Raw genomic sequence first — 27,441 nt, 5'->3', positions numbered from 1 at the left:
CCTTCAGGCCGACCAGGTTTTGGCAAAGTTAAGAGGGAGAATTTTTGTCTCACAAAGTCCATACATCGAGTTCTTTATTCCTTCTGTTGTCACGCGGGAACGTCATAAGGAAGGTAGAATGTTTGGGGATGGCAACCGGAACGGATTGTTCTGCCGTTTCCAGCATAGAAATGCAGCGCCCTCAGCATAGTTAATCGGCGTAACTCTTATTACTGCCCGCAGATGGTGACTTGTTTCTCACGTTACTCCAGCGTTTGAAATTCTCTGCAGCGTCCGAAATAGGATGTGGAAGTATCTCGTAAATGAAGACGAGCAACACCTGCCCCCCTCTCTGTCTCTCAACACGCACAAAAACACACACACACACACACACACACACACACACACACATATATATATATATATATATATATATATATATATATATATATATATATATATATATATATATATACGCTCCTCTTCCTTCACTTCGCGTACCTGAAGCGTATGTGAGCATATTAATTATCACTTGGTTTGTCGTCCCTTAAATTTTTCCATACAATAATCGCTGATGAAAACAGGGCCTTTGAGGTTTCCCTGTGGCAAAATACAAAAACGACAGAATGCATGATGTGGTTCCAGTCGCTGTTCTAGTTTCACCATAAATATGCTATTCCTGTCATGAACACTATTTATCTTACGCAATTAACATACTTGTTGTGTACTCAAACTCTCAAGATGTATCAGGACATTAACAGCACACTTTGAAAAAGAGGAAGTCACGCAAACAGAATCATTTTTAGGGCTCTGTACCTCAATCGGTAAAAACGGAAATCTTATTGCGTCACTTTGTTGTCTGTCTGTCTGCCTCTCCGACTGTTCAAGCTGTTCAAAACCCTTTTTCGCAGGAAAGGGTACACGTAACAAGTTAAAATTTACGTCACATATTAAGGTCTACGGTGCCTTGGCGATGTGAAAAAGTGAAGCTCCTAAGTCAATGTAATCAAAAGATACGGCCATTTACGTCACTTTTATGATACGCGCTAACTCAGTTATCAAAACATATAGGTTCTTTCCGTAGGCCTAGAATCATGAAATTTGGCAAGAAGCAACGTTTCACTGTACTAGTTAAGGAGAATACGCTAAAACAGTGACTTTGTTCTTATATCATCTGAAAAAAAATTCTCATTTGTTATCTGACAGTCAGTCTGTCCGTCCGTCTATAAAACTCCTTTTTCCCAGGAACGCGTGGACGTGCGGAGTTGAAATTTATGTCAAATACAAAGTTCTATAGTCACTTGGTGGTGTAATAAATGTAATCTTCTAAGTCAATACAAGCAAATGATATGGCTATTTACGTTACTTTCTTTTATTCTCGCAAACTGATTTATCGAAACCTAGATTCATGAAATTTGACAAGAAGAGGGGTTTAACTGCAAAAGTGAAGGGAAAAGAATCCGGAAATTGTGAATTTGTAATTACATCACACGAAAAAAAATTGTCATTTGTTATCAGACTGCATGTCTGTCCGTTCGTCTAACAAGCCCCTTTTTCTCAGAAACAGGTTGACGCATCAGACAGAAATTTATGTCAAATACAAAGGTCTACAGTCACTTGGCGGTGTAATAAATGCAAGCTCCGAAGTCAATGAAATGTAAAGATACGGTAATTTATGTCACATACTTTGATACTCGGAAAGTCACTCATCAAAACTTATAGGGTACTTCCCGTGGATCTAGAATCGTGAAATTTGTCTAGAAGCGAGGTTCTCACAGTACAAACAAAGGAAAAAAATCCGAAAATTGTTAATTTGTAATTACATCAAACAAAAAAATTGTTATTTGTTATCCGACTTCAAACTTGAAATTGAAAGGTCTTGGAATCCGTGGGACTGATATCTTGCCAGCACCAGTGTCGAAAAAAGCCAAACATTGTCGAATGGATGAATTGTCTATATACGTAATTAATTTTTTACGGAACTCTCAGTGCGCGAATCCTACTCGCGCCTGGTCTTTTTTTTTTTTTGTTAATGAGTAGATAGTTTTTAAAGGTGTTATTTATTAGTTATGTGATTGAATTAGACGCTTTGCTCAGAGTATGCCATGCATCATGGACAACTCATAGTTACTGCTTACATATGAAGTTCTGGATGCAGGAGGGATTACAGATTGTTTGGGGCTCAATGACACAACTGCGTATTCCCTTGAGGAGAGAGGCAATAGAACAGGCGTTTGCGGTACTTAACAACCGTTGCGTTCCTAACAGGAAACTCTAACACCACAGTACGTCTGAAAGAGTGAGTCTCGATCCTGAACATGTTGGCGGTGGAAAGGGTGATGTGAGCGGACCGGATTTTGAGGATTTTGTAAAAGAGCCGCACAGCACTCACTGCACCTTCACCCAGCAGCTCAGTCTGAGGTGCAAATAAAAATTAAATAGCAATAGCTAAAATGGAAAAATGGTCTGGCGAGCAGCAACGACGACGACAATACAGACACAAAGAAAGAAAATTAGGAGCAAGCACTCTCCAAGATAAAGAAAATCAAGCAGGTGCTAAAGAAATCTTGTTGACTTCGAAACAGAATAACAGGCAAATTTATTAGTGCGTCGGTGGTTATCAGTACGAGAGCCACAGCAGAGATACGACTGCTGTGAGTTTTAAAAACTTCGGCCTCAGGCTGTATATCCTTCATGGATCTCACTTTCGTTGGAACTTTGTACTTCTCAATTCACCTAAACACATGTCTGGACTGTAATTACCTAAAATCGTAAGAAAGAGAGGGACGTCTATATCAATGCAAAAAAGCCGTAATTGACAATGAAAGAGCAAAAAATTACAACGATCGACAGAGGGGCTTCATTGTTCTTTACATCAAGAAGCATTTTGTGGTAAATTTATAAGCATGCACAGCGCGAAGGAACTAGAGGGATGAATGGTAAAGTTTGTGAAGTGGCACGCATTCTTCCGCTGTCAGTTGCAACAGATTTCGATGTAACCTAAAACGTCCCCTTTTGAACAATTTTACGCGACTTTGCTTAGACTGACGCACAATATTTTTAGCGCAACGCAATCTGAATTTCAAAATTCCCTACAAAAGAATGGCCCTGACTAACATTAAACTATACCTTTCACAAATCACTTACCTCACAAAAATCTTCGCTGCTCAAGCTACTGCAATACAGCGAGCGCCACTACTGCCAGCTAAATAAAAGATTCAAACTATGGAAGGCACTAACTACTGATAGGGATAGTCAGCAAATAAAAGATATTAATAGAGAACAAAGAATGTATTTACCTTGATATCATCATATATATAGCAGTTCATGACAAATTACAAAACTCCGCCATCTCTCTCCCCACATCCACCACTGCTGGCGGCTCACCTCCAACTGCGCAACGCTATGCGCTGTTCACAGCCAGCTGCCTAACACTACAATGGCGAGTATTACAACAATGCAAAGCAGCCACAGACTGCACACAGCACAGCCAGTGATTTTCATATAGAGGTGGCGTTACCAATAAGAAAACCTAAACAGCCTACTTACAAACTGAACGAAGGATATGGAGCCTTTGTATAGTATTCCGAACTACGATGGTTGAGTTAAGGGGCATGTTTGGAATAAGTTTTCTATTTAAAACGTGTTATTGTTGAATTTATGAACGAAAAATGAGCAGGTGTAAAAACTAAAACATCCAGCATGGCTTGCATCCCTCGCATTTTAAGTGGATTTGACTGCACACAGCCCACTGTAAGACATTGTAAGTTGACAAACAACTTATTTCTGATTTGATGGGGATGCATCTAAAAAGAAAACCGCATTGTGAAAGAGACAAATTCTGACAAGGGCGTAAGTTCGTAGCGTTTTTCCATAAGTTAAACAGAGACTTTAGTTATCAGTAATATAGGGTTATTCTAAATGATGGACCCATTTTCAAAAATTCGTATGTATTCAGGCACAAATCCAAATCGAACAAGCTTTATACCAATGAAAATAGGAAGTTTCAAAGTTTTTCGAAGATGGCGGCGGGCGAGCGGTGATGGTTTCAGAAGCGGCCGATAGAGTTCGCCCGGCAATAGTGCCGTCAGTTGTGAGTGAAATGGCGACTGTGGAGCATAAGGTTTTCTGCTTTCTTGAGTTTGCGAAATTGTAGTGCAGCAGGCATTTCGTGCCATATTCGGTATTCAACCACCAACTCGCAAAAGCATTAGCTGTTGGTTTAAAGAATTTAAACAGACTGGGAGTGTGTGCACAGGAAAAAGCACAGGCTGACCGCGCGTTTCAGAGGATGATGTCCGATGGATTCAAAAGAGTTTTGTGCGCAGTCCCAGTAAGTCTACCAATAGAGCCAGCCGAGAACCTGTAATACCCTAACCAACTGTGTGGGAAGTTCTGAGACGGCATTTCCTGTACAAGCCCTACTGATTACAACTGGTGCAGGCTTTCAAGTTCAAGGACAAAGAGAAGTGTCTCGCATTTTGCGGTTATGTGCTAGCAAAGATGGGGGATGACGCATTTCTGCAGCGTGTAATTTTTAGCGATGAAACGACGTTCCACCTTAGTGGAAAATTCAACAAACACAATGTTCGCATATGGTGTTTGGAAAATCCACATCGACCATTGCAACACGAAAGAGACTCACCAAAGATCAACGTGTTCTGTGCCACATCCAGTACAGATGTTTATGAACCTTGTTTCTTTGTGGAAAGAAATGTAGCGGGAATCACGTACCTGGACATGTTGGAACAATGGCTGTCCCCTCAAGTTATGGAGGACTACCAGGACTTCATTTTCCAACAGGATGGAGCTCCGGCCCATTGCCATCGTGATGTACGAGGCTTTTTAAATGACTCCCTTCCTCAGCGCTTGATCGGTCGCAGGGGGCATGAGGACCTGGCTCTGCACTTCTGGCCACGGAGATATCCTGATCTCACACCCTGCGACTATTTCTTATGGAGTTATGTGAAGGAAGCTGTTTACGTCCCGACCCTACCACCCACTCTGAATGATCTGCAAAACCGGATCAATGCTACAGTACCAGAAGGTACGCTTGCGCGTGTGTGGGACGAGTTTGGTGCCGCGTTGATGTCTGACGTGCAGCCAACGGTGGCCACATTGAATATTTATAACATTTATCACATTTATAATTATTAAATAAGTATTAAAAACTAATTAATTAGAAATTATTACAAATTATTAAATTTATTAAATTGATGTCAAACATTATGAAAAAAAACTTTGAAACTTCTTGGTATAAAGCTTGTTCATTTTAGATTTGTGCTTGAATGAATACGAAGTTTTGAAAATGGGTCCATCATTTAGAATAAGGCTGTCTATCCTCCTTCACTACTTACAACACTCTGCCAACGACAGTAGAAATCACGTAGTTTTGAGGTGAAGAACTCGGAGCGCACTTTCATCTTGAAAAGAAGTTCCTTGAAGGAAAATGTGAACATTTAAAAGCGCAAGATCAGGTGAATACGGTGGGTGCCGAATGACGTCCAACTCCTGTAGAGTGCTTTTTGTCCGTCTAACTGAATGCGGGAGGGCGTTATAGTGGAGTAACATCACTTTACGCAGCCTTGGATTGCGTCTGCAAGACGTCTCAGTTGCTGACAGTAGCTGTCAGTAGAGATGGTTACACCTCGAGGAAGCAATTCGGAGTACACCACACTGTCGCTGTTCCACCAGATGCGTAACACTATTTTGTGGGTGTGCACAGGTCTTAGTACAGGGAGCTGCGGCTTTGTTTTGGCTGAGCCATTCCTTTCTTTTGCTTATGTTAGCATAAATACACCATTTCTCGTCACCAGTAACGATACAGGTTGGTGTTGTTCATGAGCCAATTGAAGATGAGCAAGCAGAGATGCACATACGTCACCCGCTGATATTTGTGATTTTGGCTTAAGAGCATGCAGTACCTATACAGTCGATTTTTGAACTTACCCCATTGCATGCAACGCCGCATGCAGGTGGAATGATCAAGTTCATCACATTTGATAGTTCTCGAGTACACCGACGTGAATCTCTGGAGATTCATGCGTTGAAACGATCTCCATCAAACCCCAAACTTCTTCCTGAATGTGGAGAATCACTAATGTCGAAACAGCCCTCCTTAAAACGAGAAAACCATTTTCTTATCGTGCTCTGTGCAGCGGCATTATCCCCATATACAGCGCAAATATTTCTGGCTGCCACCACTGCTGTCACCCCTACACCAAACTCAAATGGAATAGCTCTCCATTTTCTAGCGTCCTGTCCGCCTGCTTAGCTGGGTGGTAATGTGCTCGCCTCCCATGCAAGCGGGCCCGCGTTCGATTCCCGGTCGGGTTGGAGGTTTTCCCCGCTCGGGGACTGGGTGTTCAGTTGTCCTCATCATCATTTCATCCTCATCACCGGCACGAAAGTCACCCAATGTGGCGTCGACTGAAGTAAGACTTGCACTTGGCTGCCGAACTTCCCCGTACGGGGCCTCCCGGCCAACGATGCCATACGCTCATTTCATTTTTCTAGCGTCCACAGCTCCACTCACTATCTCCAAATGAGAAAATGACAAAATGTAAACTCACATAGCAACAATGACTTACAAATAAAAAATGTTAATCGGCAGCTCATCCCACAGCAACTGGAATACCAACATGCAAAACAAAAACGCTATGAACTTATGCACCAAACTAATGTATATGTTTTCTGTTTTCGAGAACATATGCTTTTTCAGTTGAAAGTGCTCCTGCCCATGTGTAGTGGAACTAACTGATTTGTAGTGTAATTCCAGTTTAACAGACAAGCTCCTTTACGTTAAATCTATGTGGGAGGACTACGTTGTTTTACCATCGAGGAATTTTCTTGTCACCCTAATAAGGTTGCAAACGTGATAAAATATTTCGATCAACGTTTGTGTCTGGAAGGCTCTTCCTGAACATGGAACTACATATGTCACGATTATATGGCAGCCGGAATACGAAAATCTGTGAAACTGTCTGCATTTATCCGTATGCCAATAGTTTGTAACAGATAAAATTTCTTACAATGAAATGAATACCCCTAGCTGCATACAGGCGTTGACGTACGTCAACGGGGACAGTTGAAAATGTGTGCCCCGACCGGGATTCGAACCCGGGATCTCCTGCTTACGTGGCAGACGCTCCATCCATCTGAGCGACACAGAGGATAGTGCAAGGACTTATCTCTGGCACGCCTCCCGTGCCACCCACATTCCCACATTTATTGTACCGCACTATACTCATAGTGCCCCTGCCTACCGTACTCATTACCCGCGGCTTTTTGCCGATTCCCCTAAGAGTTCGGGCACTGTTTGTGCATCCGCAAAGAAGAAGATGGTCAAATGGCCGGTCAATATAGATGGACATGTCCGAAATAACAGATACCATCTTCATATATTCAGGGTGGCGCACGAAATGTGTTACCAATTGTTTCTTTCACAATTTACGACGCACATTAGATATCCCGCTGGGATCTCTGCAGCAGGACCAGCAGAGCTTGGAAAAACAAATGAGTTACGAAAAACGTGTAATTCACGATACTGCCGCTAGGAGACTAGTAAGCAGCAATGGCTGACAATGGAAGACTGACGACATAGCAACGATCGGATATTGTGTTACTTTTTCATGAAACGAAAAGCCTTGTTGTGACTCAGAGGTGTTTTCGACAACAGTTTAACACATGATGGGTCCCTTACAAGAAGACCATCCACAGGTTGTACGATAAATTTGTACAGGAAGGAACAGTATTGGAAGCGAAGCGACCTGGGCCTAAGCCTGTTTGTTCGCCGGAGAATACTGAAGTGGTACGAGTTGCTGTACAGAGAAGTCCCGGGAAATCGTGTAGAAAGGCAGCAGTGCAACTGGGAATATCCAGACGCTCCGTTCAACGCATTCTTAAAAGTGACCTCCATATGTACCCATACACAAGATGACCTGTGCACAGAAGCTCACTGAATAACACAAGCCACAGAGACTACTGTTTGCTCAGTGGGCGGAGGATAGGGAAGAAACTTGCATCAACGTTTGGTTTTCAGACGAGGCGCATTTTCATTTAGACGGTGTGGTTAACAAACAAAATGTACGCTTTTGGGACACTGAAAACCCACAAGTGCTTCATGAACGACAACATTATGGTCCGAGGATTACAGCGTGGGCAGCAATTTCCAGTCACGGACTTATTGGACCCTTTTTCTTTGAAGAAACTGTGAACAGCGAGCGTTATTGGAGCATGTTTCGCAAGAGCTTCATTCCACAGCTTCATGCTACTACCTTGCCCTTCAACACGCAGTGGTTCATGCAAGATGGAGCAAGGCCACATACTGCAAACACTGTGTTGGAGTTTTTACACGAGCATTTCGACATGCGGATCATTTCACTCAGGTATCAAGGTCGCTTCAATGACGGACAAAATTGCCCCTCCCCCCCCCCCCCCCCCACCAATAGTCCAGACCTCAAGCCATGTGACTTTTTTCTTTGGGGGTACCTAAAGGAAAAAATTTTCCCGAAACGTCCACTTGATTTAATGGAGCTCAGAAGACTTATTCTTCAAGCTTGCCGTGAAATTATGGAAGACATGTGCCGTAGGGTAATCACTAACTTCAGTGTTCGTTTGAAGGAAGTTAGGAAACGAAATGGTGGACATATTGAGCATGTGCTGAGTTAGAACAAATCTCCATGGACGGCTCTTCATTGTAGTATATGTTCCTTTGAGATTATATTGACAATAAAGTTTATATTCAAAAACAAAATGGTAACACATTTCGTGCGCCACTCTGTAGATAAAATTTCTGTCTTCTGCGGGCCAAAAATAATTGAATCATGCTGCAAATTTGTTTCAGTACTATTTGTTGTTAGGAAATACGAAATCTGAAACCAGGATGTACGCAGTGCGACAGCACTGCCATTTAAATGTGGTGTGTTCCCGTTTCCCCTTGTTGACTCTCCTCACACTCAGGCAGCGTGACGTGGTGGTGGGGGAAATATGCAGCCAGGCGGAGAGCTGTGGCACGCGAGCCATAGCCTGGATTGTGTGCCGAATTCTTGGCCGTCGCTGCCCTATACTACACTCAATATTAACTTAATTTTTTTCATGTGATGTACATCTACTTTCCTTATTCATCTATATTCTGGATTCTGTGTTGTTAGCTATTAAGTTAGAGCGATCACTGAGCATGAAACTTTAATATGTAGGCTCTGAGCACTATGGGACTTAACATCTGAGGTAATCAGTCCCCTAGAACTTAGAACTACTTAAACCTAACTAACTTAAGGACATGACACACATCCATGCCCGAGGTAGGATTCGAACCTGCGACCGTAGCAGTCGCGCAGTTCCGGACTGAAGCACCTAGAAACGCTCGACCACCGCGGTCGGCTTAATATGTAGGAACACTGGAGTTTCCTACCAGATTAGTTTCCCGCGATTAAGAAATTCCGTTTGGAACTCTCTCTCTCTCTCTCCTCTAGGGTTGGCATGTGGGAGACTGGCTCGCACGTGTCCCAGCGGTCGCTCCAACGGAAAAAAACACGTAGGAATGCGACACCCTCACTCCCAGTTGTCCCGTTCCCGCCAAATCGGCACCACCACTGTGGGATCACACAGGCACTCCAGCGCACCCGCTATCTGTCAACAGGCCTGATGTCTCTTGGGAGGAAATTTTTTTTTGGGAGATGCGCCTCCTTCCACAGAAATGAGAGCTTTTTCTTACACATTTTCCTTGCTTTTCAGGGAGCAGGCCATCGAGACAGTGTGTGGACTACTGTGTGCACTCCTGGCATTTGTTTCGTTTGTAGAATGAAATTTCTCTCTACAGCGGAGTCTGCGCTGATATGAAACTTTCTGGCAGATTAAAACTGTGTGCCGGACCGAGACTCGAACTCGGGACCTTTGCCTTGCGCGGGAAAGTGCTCTACCAACTGAGCTACCCAAGCACGACTCACGCTCCGTCCTCAGAGCTTTAATTCCGCCAGTACCTCGTCTCCTACCTTCCAAACTTCACAGAAGCTCTCCTGCGAACCTTGCAGAACTAGCACTCCTGGAAGAAAGGATATTGCGGAGACATGGCTTAGCGACAGCCTGCGGGTTGTTTCTATAGTGAAATTTTTACTCTACAGCGGAGTGTGTGCTGATATGAAACTTTCTGGCAGATTAAAACTGTGTTCCGGACCGAGACTCGAACTCGCGACCTAAGCCATGTCTCCGCAATATCCTTTCTTCCAGGAGTTCTAGTTCTGCAAGGTTCGCAGGAGAGCTAGGAGACGAGGTACTGGCGGAATTAAAGCTGTGAGGACGGGGCGTGAGTCGTGCTTGGGCAGCTCACTTGCCCACGCAAGGAAAAGGTACCGAGCTCGAGTCTCGGTCCCGCACACAGTTTTAATCTGCCAGAAAGTTTCATTTGTTTCGCTGTTAGGTACAGATGTCGAAGGTCAGTTAGTTTCGTTAGACACTTATGAGTGCATTCAACTTGCCAATGGTTCTGTACTCCACACTTCCCTGCAAGTCAGTTTGTAATTACCTGTAATTTGCGGCGTCGTGTAGTTGCGCTCTCTTTCCGCCGGTCGGCGCCAGCAGTATGGAAATGGCGCAGTAATGCGGCGCCTGCCGTCACGGGAGACGGCGAAGGCAGGCAGTCAGCGGAAGGCGGCCTGGCGCTGATTTGCTGACGGGGGGAGCAGCGAGGCGAGGCGAGGAGAGGCGACCCGACAGCGGCAGCCGCCGCGTCTTTGGTGGCCAATTAGAGAGCGCGGCCGCACGGCGCGCAATTAATAAACGGCCCGCGGCTGTATTTCTCGGCTGGGCTCGTCAGCCGCCTAATGAGTGTAACCTGTCCGCCGTATCGTCCCGTCCAGTCGCTGCCGGCTACCGGCCCTACAGACCGCCGCCCGCTGCATCGCAAGGTGGTGGCTCAGCCGCCTGCCTATCTCAACTTGTCGGCTCGCGCGCATTCCTCGCTACGTAGGTCACGGATGCATCCAGCTATGACTAGGACTCCTATAACCTGAGCCGTGTTTTCCCCAAAATATAGGACAGTTATATATATAGTGAAGAGCCAGAGAAACTGGTACACCTACCCAATATCACGTAGGATGTAGCCCCCCCCCCCCCCCTCTCTCCCGAGCAAGTTCAAATGCCGCAACACGATGTGGCATGGACTCGACTAATGTCTGAAGAAGTGACACCATGAATCCTGCAGGGCTGTCCATAAATCCGTAAGAGTACGACAGGGTGGAGATACGTTGCAAGGCATCCCAGATCCATAATGTTCGTGTCTAGCGAGTCTGGTGGCCGTCGGAAGTGTTTAAACTCAGTGCTCCTGGAGCAGCTCTGTAGCAATTCTGGACATGTGGGGTGTCACATTGTCCTGCTGGAATTGCCCAAGTCCATCGGAGTGCACAGTGGACATGAATGGGTGCAGGTGATCAGATGATCAGACAGGATGCTTACGTACGTGTCAACTGTCAGAGTCGCCGGCCGCGGTGGCCGAGCGGTTCTAGGCGCTCAGTCCGGAACCGCGCGACTGCTACGGTCGCAGGTTCGAATCCTGCCTCGGGCATGGATGTGTGTGATGTCCTTAGGTTAGTTAGGTTTAAGTAGTTCTAAGTTCTAGGGGACTGATGACCTCACAAGGGAACCTCCCCATCGCACCCCCCTCAGATTTAGTTATAAGTTGGCACAGTGGATAGGCCTTGAGAAACTGAACACAGATCTATCGAGAAAACAGGAAGAAGTTGTGTGGAACTATGAAAAAAAAGCAAAATATACAAACTGAGTAGTCCAAGCGCAAGATAGGCAACATCAAGGATATTCTAGAATCAGTGGCGCCGTGGTCCTGTGGTTATCGTGAGCAACTGTGGAACGAAAGGTCCTTGGTTCAAGCCTTCCCTCGAGTGAAGATTTTTACTTCCTTTATTTTCGCAAAGTTATGATCTGTCCGTTCGTTCATTGACGTTTCTGTTCACTGTAGTAAGTTTAAAGTCCGTGTTTTGCGACCGCACCGCAAATGTGTGCGATTAGTAGACGAAAGGACGAGCCTCTCCAATGGGAACCGAAAATATTTGATCGCAAGGTCATAGGTCAACCGATTCCTCCACAGGAAAACACCTCTGGTATATTCTATACGACACTGGTGACGGCATGTGCGTCACATGACAGGAATATGTTGTCGACCCACCTAACTTGTACACTTGGCGAATGGGTGAAAAGATTCTTCTACCTTGCCCGATTTAGGTTTTCTTGTGGATGTCATAATCACTCCCAAAAAAGTGATGAAAACATAAGAGTTTGTCACATAAACTGCAACAAATAAATGCAACAGTCTCACAGTCACACAGTTTTCCCTGTGCTCTGTCAGAACATTTGTGTTTACCGTTTTCAAATTTTTCCGTGTGTAGACTGTCTAATCCTGCATATGTTCAAGCAAATCTGAACATGTCCTGGAATTTTGGAGAGCGAAGTTGATTATGTGTGAGTACCTGAACTTTGATAATTGTCTCAAAATAAAAAATTAAACTTTTCACTCGAGGGAAGATTTGAACCAAGGACCTTTCATTCCGCAGCTGCTCACGCTAACCACGGGACCACGGCGCTACTGAGCCGATAGTATCCTTGATGTTGCCTATCTTCCGCATGGACTACTCAGTTTGTATATTTTGCTTATTTTTTTCATAGTTCCACACAACTTCTTCCTGTTCTCTTAGTTCATCTGTGTTCAGTTTTTCAAGGCCTATCCACTGTGCCAACTTATAACTAAATCTGAGGGGGGTGCGATGGGGAGGTTCCCTTGTCAGATGTTAAGTCCTATAGTGCTCAGAGCCATTTTTTTTTGAACTGTCAGAGTCGTATCTAGACGTATCAGGGGTCCCATATGACTCCAACTGCACCCGCCCCACATCATTACAGAGCCTCCACCAGCTTGACTAGCCCCCTGCTGACATGCAGGATCCATGGATTCATGAGTTGTCTCCATACATGTACACGTCCATCCGCTTGATACAATTTGAAATGAGACTCATGGCAACATGTTTCCAGTCATCAACAACCCAATGTCGGTGTTGAAGGGCCCAGGCGTGGCGTAAAGCTTCGTGTCGTGCTGCCATCAAGAGAACACGAGTGGGCCTTCGGCTCCGAAAGCAATTATCGATGATCTTTCGTTGAATGTTTCGCAAGCTGACACTTGTTGATGGCCCAGTATTGAAATCTTCACCAAAATGCGGAATGGTTGAACTTCTGTCACGTTCAACGATTACCTTCAGTCGTCGTTGGACCCGTTCTTGCAGGATGTTTTCCCGGCCGCAGCGATGTCGGAGATTTAACGTTTTATCGGGTTCCTGACGTACACGGTACACTCGTGAAATGGTAGTACGAGAAAATTCCCACTTCATCGCTACCTCAGAGATGCTGTGTCCCATCGTTCGTGTGCCAACTATAACATCACGTTCAGACTCACTTAAATCTTGATAACCTGCCATTGGAGCTGCAGTAACTGATTTAACAACTACACCAGACACTTGTTTTCTTATATAGGCCTTGCCGACCGCAGCGCCGTATTCTGCCTGTTTACATACCTCTGTACTTGAATACGGATGCCTACACCTGCTTCTTTGGCGCTTCCGTGTATGTTTACATACGATTCACGATGCGAGTCGAAATTTCTAATTAAATGCACTGAATTATACGTCAGAAATATAGGTGGCTACACAGCTGTGAAACGCACAAACTATTTCGCACGTTCAGATTTCTAAGCGACACCGAACGAAGGAAATGTTGTGCCGTAAACGGGAGGAGACAGAACTTGGGCCAGAACCTGGCGCTCAATTGTGTATAGTAAATATACGCCAATAAAAGTAGTTATAAAAATGAAGCCAATAATATGCAATTACGGTTCTTCCATCTGTCGAAAACTGCAGTTAGTCTCAAAATTTTTATATTCTTGAGATACTTTCGCAATTGACAAAGTGAACAGGAATATTTGTGGTGTATTTATACGTCGTTATTATAAACATACGTGCACAAACTAAATAACACTTATCCCCGTTTCTTATGTAGCTATAGTAGAACGAGTGACAATTAGGACATTTTTATAGCGGGCTGGTCATTGTGAGGGAACCTGGACAAGTAACATAACCTTCAAAGAATAATGTTTTTACTAAAACACGCCTGTCGTGAAGTACACAAAATGAATACTTGTTAAATGATAGACGAAGTTATTAATAAAAATTCGTTTCACTGTATCAAGAAACTATACTTCTCCCCCCTCTGTACAATAAAATTTAGAATTTCTTAAAGTACCTACCTATGATTAAAAAATAATACTTTTACAAGTGCCTATATACTATTACAGCACCATCTATCACAAAGCGAAGAAAGTGGTCCAACTAAAACACTCATATTTCTTTACGCACTACACGAATATGTAATAAAAATGGGGGTTCCTATTTTAAAAAACGCAGTTGATATCCGTCTGACCTACGGCAGCGCCATCTAGCGGGCCAACCATAGCGCCTTCTGGTTACCCCCTTCAAGCTAGACGAGTTTCGTTGTAGTTTTTTCGTTTCACGCTTATTTCGTGAGATATTTGGCCCGGTCACGATCAATGGACCACCCTGTATAGCTGCATCGGAGTCGTGCTACGTTGCATATACTCTGTAGCAACGCCCTCAAACTGGAACTTTTTGATAGCCCCTTATATCATTTTATCAGGCACACCCATGACGTACGTCAGCAGTAGACAGTCACGTGACTGTCTGGTGCCACTCTTACACCATATACAGCACACCAATGCAACGAGTGTTCCAATTTTAGGGGTAGCTAATATGCTGTCTGGTGGGTTTACCAGTACTGTAGACAGTAATCCACACACACTAGCTCGATGTTTTCATTGGTCCCTTACAAAAGATAAAAAATGTTTACGTTACTAAGAGTGTAAGCTATTTGTCGTATAGTATTTATGTGCCACCTATTTTTCCGATCTCTAACAGTGTCCTTTATCGTTCATAGGTTCATTAAAATTAGCTATTCAGTGGCAATGAAACAGTAATTAAAAATAGACGTGTTCCTGCACTCAGCCGGATGGAAAAGTTTGGCGGAGCTCGTATGCATCCTCACGGAAAACGACACACCCAAATATTGCGCAAGGAACGAATGAAAATCAGATGGCTCCTAATTTGAAGGTACCGAAGTGGTGGTGCACTGCTAAAACAATTGGCTCGCATTCACTAGGACAGTGATTTAAATCACGGTCTTGTCATCCATATTTCTCTATATATTCTTTTGTTCTGTAGTGTATCTGTCTTATGACATGTTTCAACTGGAAGCTTTCCAACGTGTCGTTTCTGAGTATCCTTGGCTGTAAATGGCTCTGAGCACTATGGGACTTAACTGCTGAGGTCATTAGTCCCCTAGAACTTAGAATTACTTAAACCTAACAAACCTAAGGACATCACACACATCCATGCCCGAGGCAGGATTCGAACCTGCGACCGTAGCGGTCACGCGGTTCCAGACTGTAGCGCCTAGAACCGCTCGGCCACTCCAGCAGTATCCTTCGCATCTGTTTGTATATTCGTTCTCTTATAACACTATCCATCATTCCAGTTCTTCTCCTACCTCTTTCTCTCATTCCGTTCACATTTTTGTCTATAATTATTTGTTGCAGATAATACCTGCCCATTATACGTCCCAGCCAAGACTTCTTTCTCTTTCTCATCACTACCATTAGCCTTCTTTCTTCCCATATTTTCTTCACTCTTAAGTCTGTCAATCCATTTCACATTAAGCATTTTTCTCCATAACCATATTTTAAAACTTCCTAAATTTCTTTCTTTTTAACTGTCCATGACTGACTGCTGTTGAACACTACACTCTAGTCACAACATGTAGTAAATCTTTTTCCTCAGCTCCACAAGAATTCTTCTAGTTGTAACTGCTTCTCAAATGCTGTCTTTCCCATTCATATCCTCCACTTGATTTCTTCTTTACAGTTTCCATTCCATGTCATTAAACTTCCGAGGTTCAGAAAGGAAGGACTTTACTTGTTCTTTCTTTTCCCTGTCCTTCACCAATTCTAGGTTGTGGTCTGTCTCCAATGGGCTTGTTGTCGACACGTCATTAAACCGTAAATTTATAACATTGAAGGCCACTAGCAATCAATCTGTCCGGTAAGTAAACTTTTTTGCATCAGCTCTCGTTTTCAGTACTTTTCCCGAGAGCGCAAGACTACGTCTGCAGTTAACTACTCGCACTCTGCCAGTGTGTTGATCGATGTTGATCAGGCTTGTGACAACGTTAAGACACATGTCAAGATGGAAAAAGAGCCGCTCGTTAATACAGTAAAAAAATATTTTCTTAGAGTCACGGGAAGACTCGTTTCTTAAGTGTCGAGTCCCGTATTCTTCACAATCCCAATCTTCCAATATAGAAGAGGATACCAAAAGAGATTCTCGGTAAACAACCGAGGAAAAAGGAAAAAGTCAGTATTTCACTGTGAGTAACATACACGGGTTGACTTTTAGATGCGTAACTTAGACAATGTGCAAGTAATGCTGAAGGAAATCGATATTTTACATACCAATTCTTAAGCAAACCAATATCTATGGAGCTGTCGCTTTTTTCTGTAGCTCACAAATGACACGTCGGAAGAATATAAAATTAATTCGACGTGAACATACCACATTAAAAATATTCCCTGCAGCTGCTTCGTCTAAACTTAACACCTTACTCGCAAAATGTACGAAAAGTATGAGCAATAAACCAAGCTCATGAAGGCCGTAACTTTGGAATTATCGTATCTCCTACTCTATGCAGTTATCAGCGCCGTATTGTCTACAGGGAGTAGGAAAACTCCCACGCGGACCTACACTGTGTGACACAAACTATCCGAACACCTATTAGTGGATATTAATATGGGGTGTGTCCACCCTTTGCCTTTATAACCTCTCGAAGGAAGCTAGGGCACGTTCAGTGAGATGTCCGAATGCCTGAAAAGGAATGGCAACGCGTTCTTGCTGGAGAGCCGAAACCAGAGAAGGTACTGATGTTGGAAGCTGGGTCCTGGAGCGAAATCGATGTTCTAACTCAGCCCAAAGGCATTAAGGTGAGGTCACATTCAGGCCAGGACTCGTGTATGGCCAATTATTTTCAGGACTTTTTTTCCACAAACCACTGTCTTACATATCTTTTTTCACAAACCACTACCTCACTGCTTTATGACGGGGTGCATTTTCGTGCTGATAAGAACAATCGTAGTCTCCGTACTCCATGCATAAAGTTGTTCATATCCTTCCATACTTAGCGTTTTCTTAAGCGCATCTTCTTAAGCGTATCCATCTGATTACCACGGGGTATGTGTAAGCCAAGATATTGTAACAACAAACTCTTTATGAGGCGATAGTGTCATAAAATCTTTCTAACATGTTTTGTAAACAACCAGAGTAAGTGATGATTTGCGTGTGAGTGATATTCTGTATTAGGGACGAGACGCAACACCTGTAAGTAAACAATCAAAAACATTATTCCTAACATCAGCATTTAAAAATCTTCAAAAATTCATTGTGTCCGATTTTCCGACTGCAATCTAATTTCTAAAAGACACAAGAGAGGTAGAAAATCACGCTTGCAAACAACACGAAACATATTCATGAAAACAAATGCACTTGAAACTGAGAATCAGTTCTCGAAACGCGTTGTGCTAAGCAGCAAAAAATAAGTAAATGTAGCAGCTTTCATTATTTAAATCAGAAATAACTGATCTTCTTTTTAGGCTGCAATCTTTCGCCGGCATTATCACTGAAGGTAAGGTCATGTGGATTGTTAGGCCGCGTCATGTTGATCTTCAAAATTGTTCACTAGTCAATGTTGTGACGGCTCTGCTGGGGTCTTCTTATGGCTGAACACCTTCGAAAATCAGTGTTGCGTTCCCTTGTAAAATGATGTTTCCCCGCGCTTATCCAGAAGAGATGGAGTTATTTGGTAAAATTGTTGAGACTACAGCTTATGGGCCATTTTCACAGGATAGGTGGAGATAACGGGTAGTGACAGAGGGGGAATGACGTGTGTGCGCCAGGAATACAGGTAACTTCAAAAAAGCCATATCAGCAGCACGACAATAAATTCTGATAAATTTTAGTTAATAATTGATCCACATACCCGAATAACCTTTCAGTTTGCGTTAAAGAAATATAAATTAGCTCTCTGGTTACCAGTTCTGTTCATATGATATACATTATATCTTATGTTGGTAGCTCCTTATATGGTTCACTTAAAATCAGAAATCGTTCAGTTACAGCCTACCCATTTTCTAGCAGCCACAGGATGTACTGAATGGGTGTCAGTTGCTGTGACGTGTGTGGAACAGGATGTGACACGGCTGATGTGGCAACAAGCGCTTGCTTATCTGTCGCTGCCACATGTTGGTTGGCAAGAAATCAGCCTAAACTACAGGGTACTTACGAGGCTGCTGCAGGTGAAGGTACAGTGAGGGCAGCGAAAGGGCTTGGCGCCGGTGTGAACCCGCATGTGTCTGCGCAGGTGGGAAGACACCCTCGAGCTGAACGAGCAGTGCTGGCAGCGGTGCGCGCGCTCGTTCAGGTGCATCTTCACATGCCTGAAACGCAATACACCAGCGTGCTGAAAGAGTAGCATTGGCAGCGGTGCGCGATCTCATTCAGACGCATCTTCACATGCCTGAAACGCAATACACCAGCGTGCTGAAAGAGTAGAATTGTCAGTGGTGCGCGATCTCATTCAGACGCATCTTCACATGCTTGAAACGCAATACACCAGCGTGCTGAAAGAGTAGAATTGGCAGCGGTGCGCGATCTCATTCAGACGCATCTTCACATGCCTGAAACGCAATACACCAGCGTGCTGAAAGAGTAGAATTGGCAGCAGTGCGCGATCTCATTCAGACGCATCTTCACATGCCTGAAATGCAATACACCAGCATCCTGAAAGAGTAGAATTGGCAGTGGTGCGCGATCTCATTCAGACGCATCTTCACTTGCCTGAAACACAACACACCTGTATGCTGAAATGCAGTGCTGGTAGCAGTGCATATACTTGTTTAGGTGCGTCTCTTATTGCCTTGAACGCGATACACACTCACTTACTGCAGATCAGTCAGAATAAGAAATAGAGTACTGGCTATGTGATTGTAGTCAGAGGGAGACGGCCAGTCGGTAGACAGTAGCTTCTGAATGGCGCATAAATGTACACCAGCTTACAAATGCTTTGAAATTTCCAGTATATATGGGTATAAGTTTTGGGTGAGAAGAAACGTATGTGACGACTTCTGTGATTCAGAAGCCAGTTTTTATTTCAGCAGAATTAATAACACATAAGTATGACTAAACAGGTTGGTTGATAAATGTGAATGTTAGCTAAGTTAACTGTTACGTAAACAAATACCGAAAACATTAAACAGTGGTGGAGAGAACCTACTTCTCTGGTCGGTCTGTTGTCAGTTCGATCAAAAACGTCAGAAGACTTATTAAGAAAAAGACAAAGAAAGAGAAAAAGGAATAGATGACAGCAAGTCCATTGTTTTGTTAGAATCCGTCACATCTGAAACAGGTATACTATTTCACACCAGTCCTGTTGTTGAAAGATTATGACGTCGTTGTTTATTGTTTGTGATGGACAAAAATCAGCATGATACGTTTCCCAGAAAAATTGTGTCGGCTGTTTAATGAAATGAAAGTGCTTTAGCTGATGGCTATAAGACCCACGTAAACATAAAGAATGCAGGATGGCTCAGTGTCAGTCGTGAAGAAGAGACCCTCGAACAGGTGGATGGATTCTGCTACCTGTGAAACAGAATAGCTAAAGAAGGAATGTGCAGGTTAAACATAGTAGCAAATACTGTACAAGGCAAAGGTGTTTTATATGAAAAATAAGTATTTGCTAACTTCAACAAACATAAGTCCTGATGAGGAAAAATATTCACGAAAGCTATACTTGGAGCACAGCTCTCTGTGAGTGGACTGTGGGAAAAACAGAAATGAAACGATTAGAAATCTTTTGAAACTTGGAGCTACAACAAGAGGTTGAAAATCAGATGGGTTTAACAAGTAAGGAATGAAGATGTCTCGATTTACTTTCAAACTTACATGGGCCATATTAATTACCTTTTCCGAGCTCCTGTGCGAAAGAGGAAACATTAGAGAAAGTTACGAATACAGTGATAAAATAGAAGCCAACATTTTTCGTCAAATAACGTAACTTCAGATTTTCATTGAGTTGCTCTCTTGTAAACTCTCAATTCCGACGACAGCTCAGCTGAACTGACACAGATATGATGTGCAGCGGCGACTTCCAGCGCAATTCTTAAGCGAGCCCGCTTTGCGAGTATTTCTCTGCACACTGTTTCCACTAAATATTTATCGTCGACTACGATGAAGTTTTCGCTAGCAATAAATGCCAAATGGAATAAAAAGCGCCGCCGTTTCCGCAGTTATCTCACTGGTAGTCATAATAACCGCGAGGACTTATTTCCTAATTCCGAGACAAAACTAAATTTCTCCGCCCACCAGCGGAGCGAATTCAGCGTAATTTTTTTATACAGCCGCGTCAGTAAACATTCGCAGCACTGGGCGTTTGTGTCGATTTTCAATAACATTAGGACAGCGAGGCGAAGAATTCGTGTCTGGACGCCATTCCATAAAGGAAAAGGGCCTCCAATGAATTCTTATTTATCGGCTCCGCTACAGTTTACAGCAATGGGGCCGTAAATATGCGACCCAACTTAATGATAGCGACGGCTGTCGAAGACGAAAACACTGAATCGATACGAGGGGCCTTTCGCCTCGCCTTCGTGGAAGTTCCTTGCCACCAAGTGCGATCCTGTCAATCATTTGTCCTTAAACCCTAGAAAAAAATCATGCAGAACACAGCTGATAACTTATCTCAGAAAACACAAGGGAACTAAGTGATCATTGAGTACTCATGTGTGGTCACGTGAAGTAATTCTAAGAGATAAAGAGTCAAACTGCAAGCAGCTTGTGGCTCGATCCCACAAACAGATGCACTTTTGAAAAGCTGCTGCAATAAAAAAAGGCATCGATGTCGTTGTCAGTGAAGGCAGTGCGTTACATGCAGTGGAAATTTTACTGTCGAGTCACCTTACACTAGATAGTGGCTTGTGGAATACAATCACATAGTACAAGGCGATTCAACTGCTCCTACAAATGTCGTTTTATGCAACCTGCAACGTTATATCTGGCCTTCAAAACCACGCGCGAGATTTTCATATTTTCTCGCTCGATAAAGAGGACCTCTCTGCAGGAAATTTAAATTAGTTAAATTTTGTTCTGGGATACGTTTTCGGCGGAGGCCACGGTTTTCTAGTTATTCAAGAAAAACGTATAAAAATGACTTTCAAATGTACCTCCATCCCTTATCAGTCAGAATTTCTAGTATGTTGTTCGTGACGCTTCCTCCCATCACTCACAAAAATTTCCGACTACACGAACCACTCCCGATATTCGATCTTTTTCGGTCTCTATTGTTTGGACTATTACACCACCTGTTTTACCGCGCGGGATAGCGGCGCGGTCTAAGGCGTCTTGCACGGTCCGCGTGGCTCATTCCATCGGACGTTCGAGTCCTCCCTCGGGCATGGGTGTGTGTGTTGTCGTTAGACTAAGTTAGTTTAAGTTAGATTAAGTAGTGTATAAGCTTAGGGACCGATGACCATAGCAGTTTGGTCCCATAAGATCTTACCACAAATTTTACGCCAGCTGTTTGGTCAGCTATTTCGTAAGCATTATTAATTTAAACGTGACCGTGAAGGTATTAAAAGAAAAGTGAATTTTGTAAAATTCACGCTAAAACTAACTACGCTCATAATTTGATGCAAACTTAACCCTTACAAGCATAGTAGTTGCGTAGTCAGAAGGCCTGACGAGTACAACGATGTAATTGTTTGTTTTATGCTGTTAAAATTCACAAAATAGTTAGGTAAAATTTACAAAAACGACAAGTTTATTATTTGTAAATACTCGACTAAGCCGGTGGCATAATAAGACCAGTCAATGAAGTCCAAAAAAAGGTCGAATGTGAGATATAATTCAGGCAGTCGCAAATTTTTCCACAGTGGTAAGAGAGAGTTACATGAACAACATAGTAGAAATCCTGTCCGGTGGGGGCTGAATGTGGGCGTCGGTGTTCGTTTGAAGGTCGCCTTCGTTTGTTTTTCTTGAGTAACTTGAGAACTACGGTCTCATTTACTACATTAAATTTCCTATATCAAAGTCCTGTTCATTTCTGGCGATGGTCTGTTATTTATGTCGACCTATACGCTATATGCGCTTTACTTGGGGCTTTATTCCCAGCGGTAAATCAATGGCCCAGTTTGTAGCTCTATGTACAGGAAGAAAGATTTTGCAGTTACTAACGACCTATCCGGAACGCTATCGGGCTAGAAAAGAAAAGAAATGTCAGACGCTGACATCATGAGGCATTGTGAGTGTTTGTCCGTCTTATGTGGCCTACCAAGCTCTTCTTTGTGGTGTATGTAAGAAGCTACTGAAGTTTGCACTGACCCCCTGAGGCGCATAATGATTCCACGTGCCGTGACGGGGGAGAAGGGGACGGTAGAGAGAGAGAGGGGGGGGGGAGGAGTGAGAGCACGGTAGATACCAGGTATCCATGAAGGAAAACAGGCGTACTAAACCGTCAGATTGTCTTCTGAACCGAAGGCGACTCTAAAAGGAAAACTGTACCTTCAGTACCTAAGCTACCACACAGGTGCTCAAACGGGAAATACTTTAGTACACTGTCCACCACGAACCTAAAGCTAATGAGAAAAGGAAATTAATGTCCAGCACGACAGCCACTGAGATTACTTAAGATCACCCAGAAATTGTCACAGTCTTGTCACTTTCTCCACAATTTTTTCTAATTACGACTAATTTCTTTCTTTTTCATTTCTATTGTTCTTTCCGTTCTCTCTCTCTAACTTTTATTATTACTAGTTCTCTTTTATTACTATTAAAATAATTTATCATATTTGGTAGAGGGCAGTGTAATAGGTAAATTAGTAATGATTACATCTACATACACATTCGCGCTTATTAAATGAACTCGTAAGGATAAGATCTGCTATGTATTGAATCCTCTATGTTTCCTGTATCTACGCCTAAAAGTACGTACCGCTTACTTAAACAATTGTTTCCCTTTCATGAAAGATGGCTCTCCAATCGACAAATATCTAGTGTGTCTTTTTTGCTATTAAGAATCAGTGAATTTGACTCACATTTCATTTGCGATGTAAATTCAAGATTTGTGTTCAAACAGTTGACATTAATGTTCCAAATATACTTCAATGTTGCAAATTTGATTGTACAGTACAATATGGTTAGCTGTTTCGATGTCTGCTCAGAAACTACATTTAGCGTGATCAAGGAACAACGACGTTTATGCAGTAGGTTTCTGTTCCCATCGGGATGTTTGGTATCAGTGAGTCCCCTTGCCTCTCACTCCTGGCGAGCCTGATTTCGGTGAGTGTGTGAGTGTTTACACGATATGTGTGTATTTATAGTAGGTGCGTGCGTCTTTATCACTTCACGGTCATTTCACCTTATTACAACAGTCGTGGTTTGTATTCCGCCGGTAGCTGGGTAGCGGCCAGCAAGACAGTTACGGCGGCTGGATGGGAACACACCGAAATCAGTCGCCCTGAAGGTGGGGTTCGAGGTAGGGCTGTTGATTAAATATCGATACATCGACGAACTATCAAAAAGTATCAGTACGTATTGACGAAACTTATAGTCTGTTACATCAATATATCGATATCGAAAAGGCTATATCGAGTGCCAATATTTTTATTTTATATTATATCTTTGTCGCAATTTTCGGTAAATATTTGAAACTGTTCCTTTGAAATAGTAGTAGAACATATTTTTCTTTCACTGTGCGATGGATTCTTACTACTCTTTGAGCTTTCATCACGTCCAGTCTTTCTCTTTGACTGTATGAAGGAAGTATAGGTGGCACAAATAAAAAGTCCGGTTGTACTGGGGGGGGGGGGGGGGGGCGGCGTTAACGGAATAACAAGATTTCCAATGTGAAGAAACAGCTCACCAATTGCACTAAAAACAATTTTTAACGCAGCTATTGAGCTATTTCTTCACATCGGCATTCTTCAAAAGCTGTTGCCGAAACTGATGAACAAAGATCTAAATGACAAGATTGGTCTTTGCTATGGGCGGAGACGTCTCAGGGGAAATGTTGACGTAAACGGCGCTACCAACAGAAACCGCAACATTTAACTGCACCACGCAATTTTGACACTAGAAGTGCTAAGTCTCTGGCTTTTGCAGAAATGAAAAAAACAGGGAAGTCGAGATGAAGTGTTCGTGCCACTTACATGCAGTTACCATTGTTAGCGAAGTTTTCCTTTCAATTATTCCTCTAAGGGGGATAAGGAGGCTGCTAGCTTGATAATGTACAAAATATCTAATAATAAATCAGCAACTTAACTATACAGCTCTAAAACTGTCCGTGTATTTACAATGTGCAGTCGATATTTTTCCGTCGATGTATTGAAATAACGATAATCTTATTTCTTTAAATATCGATATATCGTATACCACATTTATTAAAAATATCAACAGCCCTAGTTCGAGGGCAGCCACCGAAATCGAGCATTCCGTTGGTTTGCGGACTGACCACAATCAACGCTGTAGGATACAGAAAACTACGTTACCATAAGAGTGGCTTATTTGCCAGAAATGTCAATGTTTAGCCATATTTTTGTAGTGTACAATCACTTTTGCAACACTCAGGTAACGTTTGAATATCAGTATTGACTGTTAGAACACAAAGGTTTACATTTGCATCATAAATGATGGGTCAGTTCTCAGAATGAGATTTCCACTTTGCAGCGGCGAATGCGCTGATATGAAACTTCCTGGCAGATTGTGTGGCGGACTGAGACTCAAACTCAGAACCTGTGCCTTTCGTGGGCGAGTGCTCTACCAACTGAGCTACCCAAGCATGGAAGTTTAATATCAGCGCACACTCCACTGCAGACTGAAAATCTCATTCTGGAAACATCCCCCAGGCTGTGGAAAAGCCATGTCTCTGCAATATCCTTCCTCCAAGTTTCGCAGGAGAGCTTCTGTGAAGTTTGGAAGGTAGGAGACGAGGTACTGGCGAAAGTAAAGCTGTTGGGGCGTGAGTCATACAGTGTAGCTCAATTGGTAGAGCACTTACCCACAAAAGCAAAGGTACCGAGTTCGAGTCTCGGTCCGAAAACACAATTTTAATCTGCCAGGAAGTTTGCGTCTGTTCTTAATTGCAGAAACAGGTACACTTGATATCTGTCGGTTGTAGCGCCATCTGCTGCAAATGGGAAACAATGCAATGTAAAATTCAAAACGGTCCCTTTGTATCTTAGGTAACTAAGAATCGGTGAAAAAAAAATATATTAAAATATTTGAAATGCAGCTTCTGTAAAGTAATATTATATCACTTGGGCAACAAAGAACTTTGACTGCTTTCACATAATCCTGGCTACTTGTGACTCGTCACGATCAAGACGCTGATCTGTTATGGGCGCAAGCATGTACGGGGTTCAAATGGCTCTAAGCACTACGGGACTTAACATTTGAGGTCATCAGTCCCCTAGACTTAGAACTACTTAAACCTAACTAACCTAAGGACATCACACACAGCAATGCCCGAGGCAGGATTCGAACCTGCGACCGTAGCAGCAGCGCGGTTCCGGAATGAACCGCTTAGAACCGCTCGGCCACAGCGGCCGGTGCATGTACGTGGTATCCGATAACACAGCCAGTATTACCTGCACCGACACGTATGTATGAATATTAACACCAGCACGGATTTAGAAAGCATCGCTCGTGCGAAACTCAGCTTGCCCTTTTCTCGCACGGTATCCTGCGAACTATGGATGGCAACAGGCAGACTGTGTATTCCTATTTTTTCGGAAAACGTTTAACACGGTGCCACACGGCAGACTATTGACTAGGTCCGAGCGTTTGGATTAGGTTCCCAGACATGTGAATCGCTCGAAGACTTCTTATTATTACAAGTAATTTCGGTTGTGTATCAACTATGGTTTCAATCTGTGTAGAATGTTATGTGTAATACATATGAATTCACACAATAATGTTGGACTTTAGACAATACCTACAGGTGTGTCACATACGTAATATTGTTAATACAGTATACTGTCATTAATGTCTGTCAATTAAACTAAGTACCTGGGTGTTAAAATTACGCCGGCCGAAGTGGCCGTGCGGTTAAAGGCGCTGCAGTCTGGAACCGCAGGACCGCTACGGTCGCAGGTTCGAATCCTGCCTCGGGCATGGATGTTTGTGATGTCCTTAGGTTAGTTAGGTTTAACTAGTTCTAAGTTCTAGGGGACTAATGACCTCAGCAGTTGAGTCCCATAGTGCTCAGAGCCATTTGAACCATTTTTTTGTTAAAATTACGAACAACTTCAGTTGGAAAGACCACATAGATAATATTGTGGGGAAGGCGAGCCAAACGTTGCGTTTCATTGGCAGGACACTTACAAGATGCAACAAGTCTACTAAGAGACAGCTTACACTACACTCGTTCGTCCTCTACTAGAATATTGCTGCGCGGTGTGCGATCCTTACTAGGTGGGATTGACGGAGGACATCGAAAGGGTCCAAACAAGGGCAGCTCGTTTTGTATTATCACGTAATAGGGGAGAGAGTGTGGCAGATACGATACGCGAGTTGGGATGGAAGTTATTAAAGCAAAGACGTTTTTCGTCGCGGCGAGATCTATTTACGAAATTACAGTCACCAACTTTCTCTTCCGAATGCGAAAATATTTTGTTGAGCCCAACCTACATAGGTAGGAATGATCATCAAAATAAAATAAGAGAAATCAGAGCTCGAACAGAAAAGTTTAGGTGTTCGTTTTTCCCGCGCACTGTTCGGGAGTGGAATTGTAGAGAGATAGTATGATTGTGGTTCGATGAACCCTCTGCCAAGCACTTAAATGTGAATTGCAGAGTAGTCATGTAGATGTAGATGTAATGTCACCAGAGGTTTTTACTGTCATATGATCATTATGCTGTTACTGTCATAACTGTTTCTTGTATGATCCCATATCTAAGATATCGTATACAAAGTTTATTTCCTCTCCCGGCCTCTAACTAGAGCTCCTTTCTCCTCTATAGAGGTTCAAATGGCTCTGAGCACTATGGGACTTCACATCTGAGGTCATCAGTCCCCTAGACTTAGAACTATTTAAACTTAACTAACAGAAGGATATCACACATCCATGTCCGAGGCAGGATTCCAACCTGCGACCGTAGCAGCTGCGCGTTTCCAGACCTCTATACAGGTAACACTGCCAGCTATAATTACGTATTAATCCTATGTTCGTATATTTCTCCTGCACATGTAACAATTACAGTCTTGCTTCTTAAAAGTTAATTCTGTAAATGCAACGTCACAT

General features: G+C 43.1%; 1 protein-coding gene across 1 annotated transcript in view; it reads right to left on the bottom strand.

Moving 5' to 3' along the window:
- LOC126227854 (zinc finger protein 628) overlaps window positions 1–27,441 on the bottom strand; it is an 830,164-nt gene that overhangs the window by 172,614 nt on the left and 630,109 nt on the right. The window contains exon 13 of the mRNA XM_049942260.1: window positions 18,433–18,586. Within this exon, the coding sequence (XP_049798217.1) occupies window positions 18,433–18,586 (154 nt within the window). The remainder of the gene's footprint in view (window positions 1–18,432; window positions 18,587–27,441) is intronic.

The sequence above is a fragment of the Schistocerca nitens genome, chromosome 1 (assembly GCF_023898315.1).
Source record: "Schistocerca nitens isolate TAMUIC-IGC-003100 chromosome 1, iqSchNite1.1, whole genome shotgun sequence".
Classification (NCBI taxonomy): domain Eukaryota; kingdom Metazoa; phylum Arthropoda; class Insecta; order Orthoptera; family Acrididae; genus Schistocerca; species Schistocerca nitens.
Note: the sequence above shows the minus strand (reverse complement) of the source record. Positions and strands in the feature narration are given on the sequence as shown.